The sequence below is a fragment of the Falco rusticolus genome, chromosome 16, assembly GCF_015220075.1.
Source record: "Falco rusticolus isolate bFalRus1 chromosome 16, bFalRus1.pri, whole genome shotgun sequence".
Taxonomy (NCBI): Eukaryota; Metazoa; Chordata; class Aves; order Falconiformes; family Falconidae; genus Falco; species Falco rusticolus.
In genome coordinates this window covers 7,082,171-7,101,792 of record NC_051202.1, presented here as the reverse complement: position 1 = coordinate 7,101,792, position 19,622 = coordinate 7,082,171, and the positions used below count along the sequence as shown (strand labels likewise).

Sequence of the window (19,622 nt, the reverse complement as noted above, 5' to 3'; positions counted from 1 at the left end):
TGAACAAAGCCTTCCTAATCTCAGGATTATGGCACCCTAAACACACACCAAGTTCTCGGATGAGGAACATTTTGGTGCTCCTGCTAGGATGAGGACACCCTTAAGCAAGTCTGAGTCCAGCAGGTAAGGGTCTGGCTGGCCTTCCAGGGCTGGCAGAACACTGCCCAAGCAGGGCATCTACCTGGAGGTTAGTAGAAGTGGGGAAGGTCATGGTCCGTGGTATACTTGGAGACGCTGCGATGCGCAGATTCTTGTGTCTCTTCAGACGGTCGCAGAGCAGGCTGTAGATTGCACTGTAGTGATCATAAGCATCGGCTCTTAATGACTAAAAGAAGAAAAGTAAAAACCTGGTCAGTTCTTCTTGTCAAGCAATAAAGTATGCTTCATACTGTGCTGAGGTTGCTCTGTTACCAAAGGTGATAAGCAACAAACATGGCCATTTGATCGCCAGTGGGAACAGGCAGGTCACAACTGTCAGCTTGTGGCGTCTTACCTGAATTGTGCGTTCCTTGTCCAGCCCCATGTCCGCCATTGCCAGCAACACATCCTCGTTCAGCGGCTCCATCTGCCTCTCGGTCTTCAGGTGCTGACACTCTGCTATCAGCTGTAAGAGCACAGACACAGACTTCAGCACTGACATTCCCAAAGGCACACGGATGAGTCATAGCGCTCTGAAGAACCAATGCACCAGGCTCGGGCTGCAAGCTGGCATGAGCTTTGAAGGCTGATGGCCCACCAATTCAAAATCTAGTGCCTTAGGCTCTCAACGCCAAGGGCAAAGATACAAAAATATATACAGATGAGGAGCGATGTGGAAAGCAAGGCCAGGAGACACAAAGCAGAAAGGCAACACACCAGCACTTGGAACGAGAGTTCTCAACGAGCTGAAATGAAGATGGCACCACTACATGCTAGGAGCCCGTCTGCAGCCTGGCAGGCACCGGGCAGACCCCACTCGCACACCAGCTCACTCCTGCTTCTCACCCTGTCAAACTCCGCATCAGCCTCCCCAAGCTTCATCCACTTGTGTTTGCAGATCTGCTCCATGGAGAGCCGCTTGCTTGGGTCCAAGACCAGCATGTGGCGGATCAGATGTTCACATTCTGCAAGGGAAGAGGGAGGCTGGGTAACCCGCAGAGAGGGACGCGACTTCTGCAGGAGGCGACTTCTGCAGGAGGCAGCCTCGCGTTGCGAAGGCAAAAGCGCTTTTTTTTCTTTCAAAGCCTCACAATTCTCTGTGGGAAGTCATACAGAGCAGAAACATTGCTTCTCCTTCTGCATTTTGCAGCCGTCCAGTCCCCGACATGCCACTTTGCTGCAGACGTTTGATTTCCCCATGCCAGGAAGGAAGGAAGCCACCCGGGCAGCGGGCCGCTGTGCTGTTTGCTGGAGCCCCTAGGTGGCATGCTGTCACCCCGTCCCTCCTCGCCTTGGCGCTGGCCAGGGGACACCACCGGCTTTTTGGGGTTGAAGAGCAAAGTATCCTCTCAACATTCACCACTGGGCAACAGCTCACTGTGAACGATTTCTCCATCGTAATACGTGTGCGCTATCACCATGGGGGACTGAGGCTCTCCCTCATTTGGGGAGGGATCTAAGTGTGCTTTAAAAACACCACACGTTTTAGCAAGCATTTTCTGCACGAAGAGAACCTCTTCCCCAAGTAAGGTGGCAGGCAGAGAAGTTTTCAGCTGGGAAACTCCATGCAGTCCATGCAAAATTATTCCTTAATCTGACAGCAGCCAACCAAGAACGTACATATGACTCGTTCTTAAGTGAGGTTGGTTTTATCTGAGAATTAATCACACTTGACAAAAATGGGACTTATTGCTACAGTATTCGGAAGCATTTTTGCAGGAACAGGACACGGACATTCATCTCCGATGGGGCTACTGCTGGAAATTCATGTGCCACAACGCTGTAAAAAGCTTCTTGTCTAAAACAGGTATACGACAGCCTCTACATTCCTACATCACTATTTCGTTCTTAGCTTTTGCATCTTCAGAATTTAGAAAGAGTATATCTTTGCTAACATTTTGCTATAGTTTGCACAGTTATATACATGAAAGCTGAGATTTTACATAAAAGTATTTCAGTTTCTAAATTCTAGATTCAGAACTCATTTTAACTTATGTTACAAACCACCATCCAACGGATAAGCTTCCCGGCATACCACTTAGCTGGCATATAAATCAGCTGGCCTACTATAATTGAAGTGCTCCAAATAATCTGTAAGCAAAGATGTGACCAGCGTCTGCTCAGCGCTGCAGGCGCACGCGCCCCTTACCTGTGGACATGAAAAATGGAATGCGAAATTTCCCACTGAGCACCCTCGCTCGCAGGTTCTGCAGCGTGCTCCCGTCGAAGGGCAGAGCGCCGCAGACCAGCACGTACAGCACCACACCGAGACTCTGTGTCCAAAACAAAGGTCACGTCAGCAGTGTTAGAGGGAAAGACCAGGAGACTGCAGTTAATCGCAGTAAATGTTGTTTAAATAGAATAAAAGAATAATAAGGAAGAAAAAGCAAGTCCTTTCGGAGCAGACCTTGTGGACATCTCAGTCACAGGCCAGCCTAAATCCTCCTTCAAACTTCAAGCTCCATTTAGACTTTTCTCTGGAGCCTCAGAAGCCAACAGTTAGAAGAAGCCTACAGCTCCAGCCTGCCTGAGGCAGCCCCACAGCAGGAGGCTCTGGCCACCTGCACAGCCACACCAAACAGCTTCAGCTGACAAAATGCCACCGTAACGGCCGTGCCATTTCAAACCCAGCTATGACCCTTCCTCCCCACTCACCCAGCCTGGCTGGCAGAGCTCGGGGAGCCCCGCAAGGAGGAGAGGCAGGACAGCAGGCAGCCAAGCCACTATTGAATAGCGGCTTTGTGTCACGGAGCTCGTGCCATGGAGGAGACTGTCCCAGGTCTCAGCGCCAATGCGCTCTCTGCAAAAACCTCATAGAGCAAAACTTGAAGTTTCCTCTTTCAGCTCTGCCAGATCAAGCCCTACCACAGCAGGTACTCTGCCATCCAACAGCACTGAAGCGAACCATATTTTTGGGAAACTAAATTAAAACGCATTTCTGGGCAACTAATATTTTTGGCACCATGCTTCCCAATAAAGAAAACACATGACACAGTAGCCAGAATAAAATTTTACAAGCATTTCTTCAAAAAACATTTTTTTGCCGTATCAGAGGCTTTTCTCCAAGACACCTACTACACATTCAGGAATCAAAGCCAAACACAGAGCAGAAATTAGATCAAAGCAAAGGAGAAAGAGGTTCATCCCATACCCAAATGTCAACCTTTGGCCCATCGTATTCCTTTCCTTCAAAGAGCTCTGGAGCAGCATAGGGAGGACTCCCACACCAGGTTTTGAGCAGCTGACCAGGTGTGAAGATGTTACTGAACCCAAAATCTGAAAGAACAAAGAGAAGAGATTAGAGGAGTGTGATCCACTCCAAATGTCCTAACAAATGCTATTTAAGTAATTTGCTGAGACAAGTCACATACAATCCTGTAACAGATAACTGATACACAGAGACTGGAGAAACACGAGTGCACAAGACTCAAAAAGAGTAAGAGCAACGCTGAAATCACCTGGGCAGCATACAACTTCTCTCCATACTGAGACAAAACCCCCAAGTATTAACAGCAGCATGTCCACTTCATACAGTATGAAACACACCCCATATAAACAATCTGCTGCAAAATGCTACCGCTTACACCTGCTGCACATGCTGTAACCAGACTGCTTTTGCTTAGCAGAACACGATCTTTCAAAAAGTTTGCTCTTTGCTTTTCATCCACGCGGTTTTCACGCTGGAGCCAATACGCCAGCCATCAGACCAGCCAGGGTTGCTGCAAGTCAGGTGCATGGTCTGGAATGAGGCTTCCACCCTATATTCAAGAAATCCTTCATAAATCCTGTGTGCTAACTTCCAGCCTTCAGCTTCTCTGATGTCAAGTTTCACAACTTCGTTAGGGCCAGGGCAGCTGCCAGCAAGGACAGAATGCAGACAAGGGGGAAAAGAACAGGAAATTTTGATTTTCCAGAAAGTACTATATGAGCTGGAAACTTTGGTTATGGTGGGCAGCTATACAAACCAAGTCAAATCATCCACCAACAGCAAATAATAAATCCTGAAAGAGAAATAAAAAAAAAAAAAGGTCTTAACCTTACAGGCAGTCAACCATCAGCTTATGTTGGCACTAACGGCATTTTCTGCTAATTAACCTGCCACCCCCTGGCACACAGCTGGGACTTGCACTGGAAAGAGCAAAGAAACTGAAGTCTGGATTCAAGAGAAGTGAGCTGCTTCTTATAAAAAAAAAGAATCACTAACAATTTCCTTCTTTCTTGCCTCAACTGAATAAAAGCAAATTCACAGTCACAGAGAGGCGTCTCCACGTCCCGTGAACACGGCCATCCTCAGAAGCAAGCGCTGTCAGAAGGAGCGGTGCCACAAAGGTTATCTGCACACTGCTGCGCCTGTGTTTCTGCTAGAAGTGTGCCAGCAGGAGGGTGAGTGACATTAATGCACACGGATGGGGACCCACAGCAACATGGACATTTTCCATGGCATTTGCACCAGCAGCAGATCTTCACGGCAGGCTTGTGTGAGAAATGCTGGAAAAAAACCCAAGGACGGCCAGAAATACTCAGCTTGCAAATTCTAACTGATAAAACCAAAAAGCATCGTAGCAAAAATATACGCTACGGCTGCAGAAAGTAAAAATCTCCCATAAAGAGCTTAAGATTAATTTTGACGCCGCCACTGGTCAGAACTGCAGTGTATGTGGGATAATTCACAGCTGACTGCCTACTTGTCAGTGAAACACAGGATCCCAACGTTGTGCTAGGAGAATCTGGCTGAAAATATATACTTTAATACATGTATAGAAACAGTAAAGAACATTTCAGATGCAAAAGCACTTAAGTTTTTTTCCCATTTCTTGAAATAAACACACATTCATCTTGAGACTTCATCTTCATTTTTATCTGCTTATTTCTCCTTAAGTCTTTTATCCATGCTTTAAAAGGTAAGGACTCTGGCATGCATTCTTTAGCCATCAAGAAAGGTTTGTTTTCCTAAATAATATAAAACTACAGGTTTGCCCTAACACATTCAATATTACCCTGCCAAAGGAAAATCAGTTGTTGCCTTTTAGACAAAACCCCCTTTACACCAGCACCCAGTTTCACACCAGCTTCTGAGAGTGAGCCACCAGTGATGGCCAACACCTCTGTGCAGGAGGCACAGAAAATCCCGCAGGCACTCACTGCACAGAGAATGCACTAACTGGTGACTGCGTGCTCCCGCTCACCACTTTCCTTACAGGATTTTCCATGACCTAATTTCAGGTGATTCTCCTCTCCTCCTTCAAACAGCTTCTGCAAAACTCAGCAGACCGCCTAGCACAGCTCAGCACAGCAGGCGCAGTCGGCACAGCTCCTGCCACCTCAGCCCCAGGAGGGCACAGCCAACTTTCCTTCTTCCATCCCTTCGCAGGGGCAAAATTGTCTCAATGTGAAGATGGTTTATGCTTGTGAAGAACACCTAGTGCGGCGTGTTCCTCTGGAAATACCTGGAGTACAGACAATGCTGCTGAAACCCCACCTCAAAACAGAGCAGTGAGATGGTAAGTGTTCTTTAAAAGCACGACGGCATCACAACAAGGCAGTTAAACATCCTTTAGGTTTTTACTGTTAGAAATGAAGTCATCAGAACCTCCAAAACACAAGAGCAGTCAGCCTTTGGAGGACTATTTCAGGGAAACAGTACACAGCTGCACAATTGTCTTTTCCACCTCTGCAAGCTTTTGAGCTGTTCTGTCTCATGTTTTGAAGCAGAATGTGTAACAAGTGCCTGCATTACGGCTAACAGAGCAAGCAATAAAAACTACAGCAGTAAATGTATTTCCATCTCCTAACAACAAAGCATTTGCAGTCAAGTTTAGACAAACTCTTTCTGACTGTGCAACAACATGCTGGGATTTTGGTGCTTCACGTATTTTGAGCAAATTATTCTGGTTTAGTTACTTTTATTTATCCTTGTATGTACTCAGGTGGGCTTTGCAGCACTCTGGGAACCACTTGCATTTTCAAAACAATGAATATTGCCCCCGTACAGCCCAACACCAGCTCCAGCTCTGCACAGGAGAGGAACGAGGTGTTCCCCACACTGCTGCCCTGGCCCACTAACCAGTCACACCAATGAGCCCAGTTGGACGGTGGTGCAGCAAGCAAGCAGCAGCAGCACATTCTGCAGCGAGGGCAGAGCCGTGGCATGCCAGCTGGCAGCCGCCGCTGCCTCCGAACAGACACACAACAGCTGCCTCCTGCAACCTTCTCTGCTTCGTAAGAGCTGCAGGAGACTGGCCATCTTTGAAACTTTACCCTCTTTCACATCGGGTTGAAGTTAGCCCACAGGTTCACGGCTCTTTTTGGCAGCGGAGAGGTGGGCAGAGAGTGCAAGCCTGCAGAGCCTCTCCTTGGAGCGCACCGAGATGCGTGTCGGTGTTCAACCAGCAGGTCCGGGAGCTCCTGCAGTCGCTCCACGGCTGCCCCGGATTTCAGGATGAAAAACCTTTCCCTGTGGAGAGCTGCTGCTCTACCCAGCACTTTCCGGGCTCTGGGTGAGTCACGCTGCTTGTCTCTGTGGGGAGCTGGAGCCAGACAGCTCCGTCTTATATGAAGCACTGCTCAAAAGGCTGGGAACGGCTTCCAGAACCCACCTGTGCTGCACGCACCAAGGTCAAGGCTGGTGAGAACAGCAGGCTTTTTAAAAGCCCCCAAAAATGTTAAGAGGGAGGATTTGAAAACCCCCAAGTAGCAACAAAACAAAATCTAAACCAAACAAAACCCCAAACTACAACTTAAATAAACCTTCTTAAAAACTATGACGAGTCACCCCAGTCCAAGGACTTATATTAATCCAAATCCTCGGGGAGCAACCAGGTCTCATTCCACAAACAGACGCAGAGGGAAAAGAGTGTTTTTAAAGAGTAAGGTAAAAGTCACAATGACGTGATATAGAGAAAAGTATGGAAAAGAAACATTCCTGTGCTACAAAAAAGCGGGCCTAGTCCCTCACGTTTCCTCAGAGCAGCACTTCAGGGAGCTGGCTTTAGTATCTGCACAACAGGGACTTTTATCCTCAGAAGGTGAAAGAGCAAGCAGACTCTTGTAAATGAATGCAAAGCAATGCATAGATCAGATTCCTCTCTGAAACCATACCCCAGGAAGGCCTGGGTATTTAGCAATAATCTCAACTCCTGGCTGAACTCTCTGACTGGGAGCACAAGTGAACATAGTGCCAGAAGCTACCGACTCAGAGTTTGAGAAGGTACACTGGAGAAAAAGCATCCATGGGAAAAACGAGAGCGAGGGTAACAGCACTTCTATCTTACTGTTTATGGAAAAATAGTAGAGTTGCAATCAAACAAAAAAAAAAACCAAAACAAACCAAAAAGCACACTTGTTGTCACCACCAAGTGGGAACAGCAGCATTAACCCACTTCAGGACTGCCATGCTATCTTCCTAAGCATCAATCAATTAACGGAGTAATCAATCAATTAACTGAGCAATTGCCAAGTAAGGGATGCAAAGCTGCAAATGGAGGTCAGTGGTAACGTGCTAGGAAATCTGCACTGGTCAGAGTCTGACAAATTCCAAAAGCTGGTGGAATTAAGCACATTGCTAAAGGCTGCGCATATGGGCATCAGAAGCATCACAAAGCTACAGCCTCAGCTCTGGGTGTCTCAGGTGACACGCTGGCTCACTGCATCCTTCAGGCTACCTGTGTTGCTGTTACTTGGCAGATAAAGAGTGACCAGACCTACCAAGCAGAGCCTTTAGAAGGCACTCGAGATGTATCTATAGCTTCCATCAGCTGAACATTAAATGCATGATTGAAGAGGTTTGGGTTAGAGACAGTTAATGGGTTTGGCAGTGAAGGTTTAGCTGGTCCCCCACCCTGTGTAACAGGGCTTTGTGCATTTCTGCTGTATTTATTCTGGGAGGTCTGGTGTGAAAGAGATCAGTTGTATCGCTTCTTTTTTGCTCTTGAAACAATGGAACAACTGGCGTCAAGTTGTAATTGATGAGTTATAGGGACAAAACTTTATACTTGGAAAAATCCTATACCATAAATCAGCTTTTCCAGGCTATTTTTCAAGTCGCTACTACATCCTCCTGCCAAGTAAAACACTACCACCACCAGGGTGGGAACTATCTTCTAGAGTCCATTCTGGGAGCAGATATTTGGAAGGAAAAAAGTTTCCAACTCCCTTAGATTAAAAAAAAAAGTTTCCACAATTTTCAGATATTCACAGAGCTTGTCAGCATGCTCACACGGACATTTCTTTAGGAAATCCAGCTGTATTCCAGTTACCAGCCGGGTTAGTTTTTAGCTTCTTTCTTTCTATTTGCTTGGCAGCCTCGCCGCCTACACACAGATTAGATTTTACCCCATGAACACAAGATGGCCTCAAACCATTAGTGCATCGGTTTGCATAGAACAGACAGCAGAAAGTGCTGCTTACAAAGACCTCCTGAACCACCTTGCTTGGAGGAGCTCCGTTACCTGCCACCAACCCTGTCCATGGCAGCAGTTACTATCAGCCGCCTGCTGCTGCCCTTTCCTTCAGTATGGAGGCTCTTACCCAACGGTAGGAAATCAGTTTGACAAGTAAAAAACGAGCCCTTTTCCCCATATTGTCAGTATGTTTCTCTCTGTTTTTTCCTTTCACACAGCGCAGTCCTGGGAAGTGTGAGCTGTCGGGCTTTCAGCTGGCCACAAAACACCACACAGTGCAAGGCAGCACAGATTCACTCAACACATAGGAAACACTATGAACCGCTTGTATTCATCAGCAACATGTTGTTTCTTCCTCATCTTCTGCTCCCAGAACAGCAAGGAAAAGGTTACCATCCTTGTGCCAAGGAGGACATGGTTCATACTATACAAAACTTCCCCTGGACGCCTGCAAGTCCTTCACTCCTTTCTATTCCTTCCCCATTCCCTCCTCACAAAGTGAGGATAAAAGGAACTGAAGAAATTACTAATCACTTTACTACAAATCAAATGTTAAACTCTAATCTAACACCTACAGATGGTACGTAAGAGAGCGGCAACACAACAAACAAGACTGTTTCCTCTCTCCAAGCTAGAAGAGTATTCCCCAACTCCCAGTACTAAAATTGCTCAGACTGAAAAGTTTTACAGCCCTAAGCACTTTTTTTTTTTTTTTTTTAAATCAAGTTACAAACCCTTGTAAAAGGTGACAGGCTTTCCAAGGAAGAAGCCTATTAAGAGAGGGGGCAACAAGTGCTTTCCAAAAAATGCTCTGATATGCATTAGGCTCTAGTAGAATTAAATGGTAAGCTCTCCCAATTCAAAATCCCATGAAATGAGATGACCAGGCCAAGATTAAATCCTCTTGTTTCAATTGGTTGCTACATAATCCCACAAAGCTAAATAAAGTCAAGTCTAGTCTGTGCATCTCAGAGCTCAGCAGCCAAGGTTCAATCTCATGTACAAAAGGATCACAGACATGCAGGCCCGTGTTAGGTCAGTCTAGAAACTGGCCAAGGCGCAAGCTCTCTGCAAAGGCAGTAATTAGCAAAAACCCCCACTGCCCAGCAAAACACTGGGAACAGACTGGAAGGGCCTGTTTATTCAGTAACTTCAGCTTCTCCCCCTGCAATGAATGAAATACCCAAAGCACTAGGGCTATTCTCTTGCTCTGCCAGAAGGCATAGTGAAACGACTCCAAGAGTGCCATTTCCCCTTCACTGCTCCACCATAAATGCTGTCATCCCTACTTCTCCTTGCTTTCTCTCTCACCTAGTCTGACCTGCTTTGAAAAAGTCCTAAACTGGCAGCATGACTCAAAACCAGGTCAATTTTTTAACGCTGGTCTCTCCCATTATCCAGTGTTGGATTATTGGAACACCGCAGTATCTATAGCTGCATGTCTGCCTATGAAGCCAAACCTGTTTTTTTTCCTTTTATTTTGCACTACTTGAAGGGAGATATAAAACTCCTGGCTACAATCTAGCAGTTTCAGCTCTGGGCAGCTGGCCACACAGAAATCCAAAGCTTCCTTTAGCTGCACTGCGTTTCCTTCTTTCTGAATACCTGGAAGCAGCCAATGCCTACATTTATTAACTTCTGAAAGCAGCTGCCTTCCTCCTACACTGCTAGTCTTAGCTCACCTGCTATTTTGATGTTAAGGTTAGCATCCAGAAGTAGATTTTCTGCCTTCAGATCTCTGTGGACTATATTACGACAGTGACAGAAGTTGACAGCAGCCACTATTTGCTTGAACTTTCTCCGGGCTTCCTTCTCTGCCATACGTCCGTGGGCCACCAAGTGATCTGTAAGTGACAAAGTGCAGAACAAAGTGGTTATTCACACAGGGAGCGCAACCCACACAGGGGCTCCTCACACGCTTGCAGCAAACGGTGCAGAGGATGGAGACAGGGAACGATGCGGGCACCAGTGTGTTTTCCAGGTTCCCACACCAGATGGGGTCACCACCTTACACGGAAGGGACTCCAGCTTACCAGTGCCACACCAGCCCTTACCTGGGCTGTCTCCAGGTGAAAGGCTTTAAAATTATAAACCTCCCTCTATTTAGAGGACAGCTGATGGGGACAGCTGGAAAATCAAAACGGTTTTGTGAAAAGTATAAACGTTTTAAAATCTTTTCCTATATCAAAACAAAAATAAAACTTTTCCAACCTTTTCCTTCAAATACCAAGCCTCATACCCCATTACCTTGACAGTGAGAAGCACGGGTTTGTGGCCACAGGCCACCCCTCCTTCCCTCTGTTTTTTCCACAGGGAATTTGCCTTTAGTCCAACACACCTCACCGAAGGTAACTCTTGCCGAAACCAGTGAAGTCTGGTTAGTTACAGAGACAGCCAGCTCCTCAGCCTCAGCCTCCTAGCTAGCACACCCACCAGCCGCAGAAAGAATGTCACATCACCCCTCTTCAGAGGGAAGGCCACTGGTGACCAGATCAGAGTGAAAGCCCACTGACACCCTGCAGTTCACACCTCCAGCAGGCTGTACAACTGCCTCTGGCCCAGGTTCTCCTTGCTCCTGGTGAGCACGGGGCACTCCAAGGCACACACCTTGGCCGAGAGCCAGTCGAAACACTCCCAAAGCACATGAGCTCCCCTTACAAATGCTGCAACTGCGTACGAAAGCACAGCTTCGGGAGCTTCTGCAACGCAACCATTGCAAAATCATCGCACGCTCTTTGAAACGTGTGCAGGTGTTCCCAATGCTCATAACTGGTCTCTGGTACTTGCTACTGGTTTGGTGCAAAATATACTTGGAACATCCAACAATGCATTTCATTATAAAAACCAAGAGTTTGGCTCTACTATGGAAATCTGAGTACTCTCAAATATTTTGTTGAAAAACTATACTCTCCTCAAAGGTAGTATTTGTTGCCAGCGAGGCTCTCCTCGGAAGCTAGCAATGCACACACACGGACAGGGAAGGTCTAAGTGACCACAAACAGGCACACAGCAGCAACCCAGCTGAAGTCAATCCCCTTGAAACCTGAAAGCGCCAGACTTACAGAAGCCACTCCTCATACTACTCCTCCAGCAGGGATGCACAGGCAGGAGATGAGCAGTAGAAATGGCAGAGATAAACAGAGAAAAATCATCCCCCTCCTCTGAAGCATCAGCAGAACAGGCAACAAAACTCCGCCAAAGTGTAAATGTCAGAGTAAGCTGATTTATGAAACACAATTATTACCCTTTCCTAATAGCTCTCTACCCTATAAGCACATCGAGCTAAAACTGATGTAGTGTGGCAAGAGATACGGGTAGGGACAGTAGTTGGCCAGATAATGGAGTTGAGGACAGTGCTACAAAAAACCAGGAGAAACCCGAGAGGCATCCTGGAGAGCCCCCCGTAACCACATGCCCTGTCCCACACATGGGACCAGGAGGGTTCCCGAGTTTCCCCAACTTGCGCAAAGAACTTCAGGGAGGTTTGCACAAGCCCTCCATCCCCCCGCACAGGCCACAGGGCTGGTTAGCAGAGGCACTAGAGAGCCACAGGTCAGGGGCTTATTACCTCCTTGCCCATTTCAAGAGGGTATTTACTTCTCAGCTGGGCCAGCAAGTTGGCCTCAAAAGACTTGAGGCCAAAAAAATTCATTTCACTCCATAAACTCCATTAAACCAGAGGGCTCAATGGAAATATCTGTTCTTGAAAATAATAAAAATAAATCACTTCTGAAGGTTTCTCATCAGGTGGTTGTATTTTTCCCAGTCACCCATTAATTAAAATACCTGCGACATAATTGCCTCGCAGTAAATACTAATTACCAGGATCCATCAAAGCAGTTCTGCTGGCTTCTGACTGTGCAGCAACCTACTTCTCTACATTTGACTACTCATGTTGTGCAACAGAGTGAAGTTGTTTTTCAAAGAACTTGTCAATGAAGTTTTATTCATTGGATAAACTCATTCCATAAGCAAATCCGAACCAGGGCTGGGGAAGGAAATCCATCACCATTTCCAATTGACCCTCAATTCACTTGCTAGGAAAAGAAAAATTTACTATCTCGAATAGCCCCATTAAATTGCATTAAGTCTTCTGCACAGTCAGAATTTTTTTACTGTAAAGAGCTGGGAGACTGACAGGCAGAGTTAAGCAAGGGCCTGCCCTTATTTAAGCATTACCCCCGATCAACAGCAAGTAGCTCAGCTCCTAAACAAGTCAAGGTCATTCACATCTTTTACTGCGCTCAAATTTCGGAGCACAGCCTGCTGATATAGCAAGCGCTCTTACAGCCAAGTGCAAGGCTCCCATCTCTCAACTTTTTCAAAAATATTTTGGAGATTCTCCTGCAGGCAAGAAATCAAACCCAGCTACTGCAGCAGGTGCCTTTCTACAAGGCTCTCCTAAGTATATTTTTGCCCAAACCAGGTTCACCTGTCCCCACGCATGTTTGGTGATGCACGCTGTTAAGTCCTGCACACTTCAGGCTCTTGCTTTTAGCAGCTGCCCTGCCAGATGTCCACTCACGCAGAAAACTCTGCTGCCCCTCTATTAGTCAGCCCTGCTTAGGCTGGGGGGGGCGGAAATCTTTTTAGGTTAGGCGTGAAATTTCACTTTTCATGAAGAAATGCGAGTGCAGGCCGGTCCCCAAGCTCTGCACGTAGGCACAGCCTTGGAGACCGCTGACATTTCTGCACAAGCTCCAGAGGAAGGACAGAAACAATGAAGCTACAGAATACTTCACATACCACCAAGGGCAACTGTATGCCAAAATTAACCATTGCAAGCTTAGCCTGCATAAACCTCTCATGCAACAGAGGTTACAGACATGACCTGAATGTTCAGCTGGGAGCCAGCACACTGAGCTCGAGTGCACCAAGTCCAGCAGCACAGATTTGCCACTGGGTCATACACACGTCAGTGTGCCCTTTGGGAGCTGAAGAGGCATACGGTGTTGCTCCTTTGAGCATTTTCCAGAGAGGAACACATGATTTCATTTCACAACCCTTAAAAACATCAGTCGCTCTTCTCTGTACTTATATGAAGCTCCTAATGCTGCTTTCTGCATTAAAAAAAAAAAAAATAAAAAAAAAAAATCAGTAAAATCCTACACTGAAGGAAAAGCATCTTCTGGTTAAGAGACAGGATTGATACACAAGTTTCCACTTTTTGCCTCTGGACAGACTCCTCATGCTTTTTGCTTTCTGTCCAGAAAGCAAACTCTGCTCAAGCCTCACATCTCCTCCATGTGGTGGATTAAGTCACATTTCCAGCATATTTGGTGACCTTGTGATCTCAGAAGCAGCCTGAACTTCCAGAGACTGGTACCATGTTGTTTAACGTGCCTGTCTGGTTCATGCTCATAAAGCTCTGGACAAACAGGGAGGAGGAGATGGGGAGACAGGGCAGAGACAGCAGACATGCTAACCACATTAACCAGACTGTAATTTTGTCAAGTTTTCTGAGAATTTTTATTAATCAACCAAGTACCCGTATTCTTGTCAATAAGGACGCAGATTATTTACAGTATTCATAGTAAACAGCTGAAATCAAAACAGACTTTTAGACTATATTCTGTTTGACCTCAAAAAAAGGACACTCGAGGGACCTGGAACAAAGAGCACCCTGTGTTTAAAAGGAGACATTCATTTGTTCATAATGTCAAACCAGCAACCCAACCACACGCAAAACATGCATATGGACAAAAATAACAATTTACATTTTGCTGCTTAAGCCCACAGCAAAAGCAAGTCTTCTCCCTGATCCCCATGCACCGCTATGCAAACAAAGGGAATTAGCAAAACGTTTCCAGTAACAGATGAATCAAAGACACTTACGGCACAGCTTGGCCACTGAAGGAACTATCAGCCCTTTTACTGGAAATTCAGATAAACAGGTTGTAAAGCTCTCCTAGGTGCTAACCCAGGAAAGCCTGCAGAGCTCAGACCAGCAAGGGACAAGACAGACAAGCATGCAGCACTGACTGACTGAAACCATGGCCGTTTAGAGAAACTACCCCTCTTTCAACGAAGAATTCCAACCTGTATCACTGCCTATGTATGATTTTCGGTCGTACGGTACAGTTTAAGCCTTTGAAAGTTTTTAAAGCATCAAGGGGAACAGCTTAGAATTGCTTCTAACAAAAACCTGCAGTTCACAAAAGTGCAACTCAGGTTATTCGAGGCGCTCAGCCCTACACTGAGCATGTAGCATCCAGAAAACCGTAGCTGTCAGCCCCCCGCCCCCCGCCACAGCCCACCACATTTCGACACAGGCACATTTAATACAGAAGATTCCCCAGGGCCCAGTATCAGACACAGCGACAGTGGCTGCACTGTCCATACGCACCAAACGCGGCTATCCCTGTGGCACATCCAGCAATTCCTAACACGCCTACCAAGAGAGGGACAGGCACTGAGTTGAAGCAACACGCAGGCAGTGTTTGATCCTTAGGAACAGGTAAGCCCCAGCACCCACCCGCCACACAGCAGCAGCCCACGGCAGAGCCAGAGCGGGCACGAAGCCAGCCCGGGCTGCGATAGACTTTCTCTCGACAACATGAGGACGTGAGACTCTTCAGTGCTGGAGATGCTAACAACTGCAAGGAAACCTTCCCAAAACGGGTTGCTGTTTTTTCCCTGTAAATTGCTTCCGCTGTTAGAACAAAGTCTTAATGGCTCCTCAGGAAACTCTGATTACAAAAAGCTGAGATTTTAGTTTCCCCCTCTCTGCTCTAGCACCAAGAGCGTGTGAGGCCTCGTGCAGTGCCTGAAAATGCTCAAAACTGGCTAGCAGGGGCACAACCTCTTGGCTTCGGGCTGGAAACACGTCACAGCTATTACATAAGTGCTCCCACCTATCAACAAGGATAAAATGCTGGGCAGCGTGATAGAAATCAGCCGTGCTAATGAGCTGAATTTACTACAGCATAAAATATTTCAGAAAGCAATTAGATTTTCACTTCAGCTCATGTAGAAGGCTATTTTTGTAACCAAGAGAATTCATTCCAGGATTGTATATGAGCTTGCACATAGTTCTGGATTTAAAAAAAGATGAGCCCATCTCTGCCAAATTCAGCAGAAGAGGAAGAGAAAGTAAAAAGTGATTTATACTTCTCTGCGGTGATACACACACAAGTGAACTCTAATACACATCCAAGGGACATTGCTGCGATTACGGCTTGCTGCGCAAGGCAAGATGAATTTCACAAGCCTTTGGGAACTGCTGAGCATCCAGCACCATGATTCACGTTTGACGAAGCAACTGGAAGACTCAGCTGGAGAAAGCCAGGTTTCTCACCAGGCGATCCACGCTTTCCAAACATCAGCTGCTACTTGCTCCTGCCTTCAGCTGTCACCTTCTCAGAGACGAAATCCAAACGACATAGACAACGTTGAGAAGCTGGCATGGCAACCATCTACAAAGGTACTGATGAACTGGTATTACAGTTACTGGAAACCAGCATTTTTCAGCTCAAGTTGTCTTATTTTCCTTAAGTTGGTGCTTCTCCTGCTTCACCAAGAGCTTCGTCACTTACTAAACTCAGCCTCTCTTCCAGCAAAGTGAGAGGCTCCAACATCAAAAGTGAATCTTCTGCAATGACTTCACAGGACAAAAAAGAGAGTACTTGCATTTAGCTGACAGGCCACATGTGACTGTCCTCACAAGGACACTGCCCGCAAGCAGATTTAAGGCAGCTCGCTTCAAGCACAAAGGATTTTCTCCCTTTTCCGAGGCTCACGTTAACTCAGCTAGCAAAGACCAAACTTGCAAAATTCTGACTCTGTGACCTGGCACAAAATCCCAGTGTGTAAGTAAATTTCTGTCTCTACGAGTTATCTTATTGGTCATGGCAATAAAACAAAAATGAATAAATCAGTCAACAGTTCTTGCAATTGTGCTGCCCAGATACTTTTTTCCTGTAAAGAATAGCTTCTGTCGTCAAGAAAGCTCAGCCAAAACATTGTTAGCAGACAATGGACTTTAGAGTACATGTAACTAACGCATGCTAAGATAAAATCAGCTATCAAAAAGGTAAGAAAAAACATTGTTTTGAGAACAAAATATTACAAAACTGCAGGACTGCCTGTTTCTTTGAAAGCTACTAACACACCCCAGTGTTTCTGCTATCATCACCAAGTTTCACATAACTTGCTGGGAAGCAAAGCATTCAGCCAACAGCTTAAAATCCAGCTGGATTACTCCTTCCAACATCTTTAATCCCAAAGTCAGCATAAAAGAGGAGTAGCACCATTTGTCAATGAAACCCAAAGAAAAAACAGAGGTTGTGGAAGTTATTTTCCATCAAGTTGTTATCATTTATTTCTTTACTCCTCTTGTCAATGGAAAGTTTTCATGCTGAAGGGCATCTCTCAACTGAAACAAGAGAGTGCGGCAGCTATTTTCAGTTTACTGTAGTTGACCAAGTGCATTATCTGATTAAAGAACACAATAAATGTACTTACCAAATATTTCCCCTCCACTAGCATACTCTGTCACTAGATAAATCATCCTCTCCGTCTCCATAACCTGGACACAAGGACAGAAAAGTGACAGGTAAGGAGACTGCCCTGTACAAAAAGAAACGTAACTAAAAAAATAATTTATTCTTTTTCTAACACATATAATTGCTTTCATCCATCAAAAGTAGTACTTTCCTGTGCTTTACAGAGCTGTGCAAAGAAATGGACAGTAATTGGGGAAAGCAAGAATCAAACAGCAAGTTTGAAACACTAAATCTGTAACTAAACACAACATTTCATCTGCACCTTCCTCCTCTTCTATTTCCCCTCCCATCAGCGTTTGCTCCCCAGTCTTGTTATGTTCCAGCAGCCTGGGAGACTTCTCAGGGCTGCTACAACCAAACCGTTTCATCCTTCTAATTCATCAGTCCACTGCAGGCACCAAAAGAGCCAACACAATTTTGCCAAAGGGGGGAAAATTTGATGAATCTGTAAGTGACTTTCAAATTTGTCAAGACCTATTAGAAAAAAAAACCAGAGCTCAGGCTTTGCTTTGGGGAGTCCACACGTTTCAGCCAGGCAACACCCCATTGTTAACAGGTTTTAGCACACATTTTTAAGAGTCTGTTAGGATACTGGGGTTCAACGCTCCAAGGCCAACAATTTATTGAGATGGGATTTCTTTAAAAGGCCAGGCACCATGCAGACAAAGGCAGCAAGGGGCTGATGGAGAGCAATGCCACGCTTGGCACAGCAGCGGGGCTACTGCCCAGGACTCTGAAGCGTACGACTGACTTCTGAGCACAGTTCTAACACCCGTTGTGAAACCTATGCTCCAAAATGACCAGAGTCCTGAACAACTTCTAGGAAAGCCCCTGTCAGGATGCAGAAGAGAAGCACAGGGAAAGGTACTATATGCTAAAGGCAGGTCCCAACTACATTTTTAATGCTCGCGAGTGGGTGATGTACAATCACGCTGAGCACACAAAAAGCACCAAACACTGCCTTCCTGCCTGCAGATTTGGTAAGGGTGGCTCCAAGGGCTGTTCTGTGACCGGGTTGTGTTTTGTGAGCCGCCTTCGGGCAAGTACACACTTGGGGTGTTTTCCAGAACCTGATGCTATTTATTTAACAGGCTTCACAGCTTTGTCAATGGAAAAAACACACTGCCTTTCACTTCCAGGGCCGCCGTGCTGAGCCTCTGGTGCCAGGCACTGCAGGTCAGTTTCGATAATCCTTGTTTAGAAAAGGGCTGGGAACATTTTGGTTTTGTTTTGGCTTTTCTGTTTCAAAGAAAAGTGAAAGTTCACCTTTTTACAGGAAGGAAATGGACTATTATCCCCAACAGAGCAGCTAGGTACCTGCAGCCCAACCCTGCTCGTTCTTACCAAGAATTAGGACTCGAACACACACATTTTGTATTCTAAAAAATACATGCCTGATCCAGGCAACGGCAGCTGCTTAAACAGCTGGATTGCTATTATTCCGAATGTTAAGAGTATAACACAAAGATGAACCTCAGTTCTGCTCAACTGCCACAGACACACAGCTCCCACTTAACGGGGATACTGCACGTCCAGAAAACCCTTAGGCAGATATTTTTAAGTGCACTTCTGTTTCCAGACAGAATCTCTTGTATTATAGACTACTATCATTATGGACACTTTCTCCTTTTTCACTTACAACTTTCAAGTTTTATTAACTCGAGAAAACACGATTTATAAATTCAGATTCCTGATGAAAAGCTGTGAAAGATCCCAAATTCCCAACTCCAGGCTTTAGTAGCTTTTATCTAAAAATAAATGCCACTGAAAGTACCCAGAAAGAATGGCCAGAACGTGCTCTGCAGCATGTACTCTTCTCTCACCTTGACAAAGCAAAGCCACAACTGTCACCTGTTCAGTATCATATAAAAAACTTTAGATGGAATAAAACAGGTTGAAAAAGGATTTTTTCAACTCACCCCCCCCCCCCCCCCCAAGCTTTAAGAAGCCCATAAGCATTCCGTAAGTGCCTTAAAAGTGCCACAATTCCGCAGTGTCTGCTGTATGCATCTCACACTTGGTGGTTTGGTGAAAATAGCTAAACATTAACCTCAGTACGCTTCTACTCAGTTTAACTCTTTGGAGTCCATATAAATACTCTTATCTATCAGGCACAGATGAGAAGCAGACTGGGCTTGAACGGACAAGAATTGGTTCTAGGGAACAGCAACTTCTATTGAGGGTTACCACAACTTCTCCCTTAGAACACACACACTCACACTGCGTTACAAAATGAAATAACCCTGGCATTATTTCCCACAGGATTTGAACTTTTTAACATTCTGATGCCTGCTGTCCGAGTCAGGCAGCCACAAACAGGAGATCACCCATCCTAATCAGCCTCTTGCTCCTGAATACTTCCCCAATATGAAGGGCCCTGGGCAGCCTTTTCTCTGCTTTGTGCACAAGCCCAAAGAAGAGCTGACTTTCCATCCACAGCCTGGATGGATGTTCCTTCCTTTCCCAAAACAGCCTGGGACTGTGAGCCCTCCAGCAAGTGTACTGCTGCAGCAAAGGGGCAAGTAGCTCTGCGTGAACCTGGCAGTCAGTGGTCAGCTTTGGCAGCGTGCTGGGAAGGAGC

At 45.9% G+C, this 19,622-nt stretch overlaps 1 protein-coding gene across 5 annotated transcripts in view; it reads right to left on the bottom strand.

Annotated features, from left to right (window-relative positions):
- Positions 1 to 19,622, bottom strand: part of SIK3 (SIK family kinase 3) — a 91,742-nt gene that overhangs the window by 22,093 nt on the left and 50,027 nt on the right. For all 5 annotated transcript variants that reach the window (XM_037409956.1, XM_037409958.1, XM_037409957.1 and 2 more), the window contains 7 exons: positions 17,001 to 17,064; positions 10,220 to 10,381; positions 3,290 to 3,414; positions 2,288 to 2,411; positions 985 to 1,103; positions 494 to 604; positions 182 to 325 (listed from right to left, as the gene is read on the bottom strand). In XM_037409956.1, coding sequence (XP_037265853.1) covers positions 182 to 325; positions 494 to 604; positions 985 to 1,103; positions 2,288 to 2,411; positions 3,290 to 3,414; positions 10,220 to 10,381; positions 17,001 to 17,064 — 849 coding nt within the window. The remainder of the gene's footprint in view (positions 1 to 181; positions 326 to 493; positions 605 to 984; positions 1,104 to 2,287; positions 2,412 to 3,289; positions 3,415 to 10,219; positions 10,382 to 17,000; positions 17,065 to 19,622) is intronic.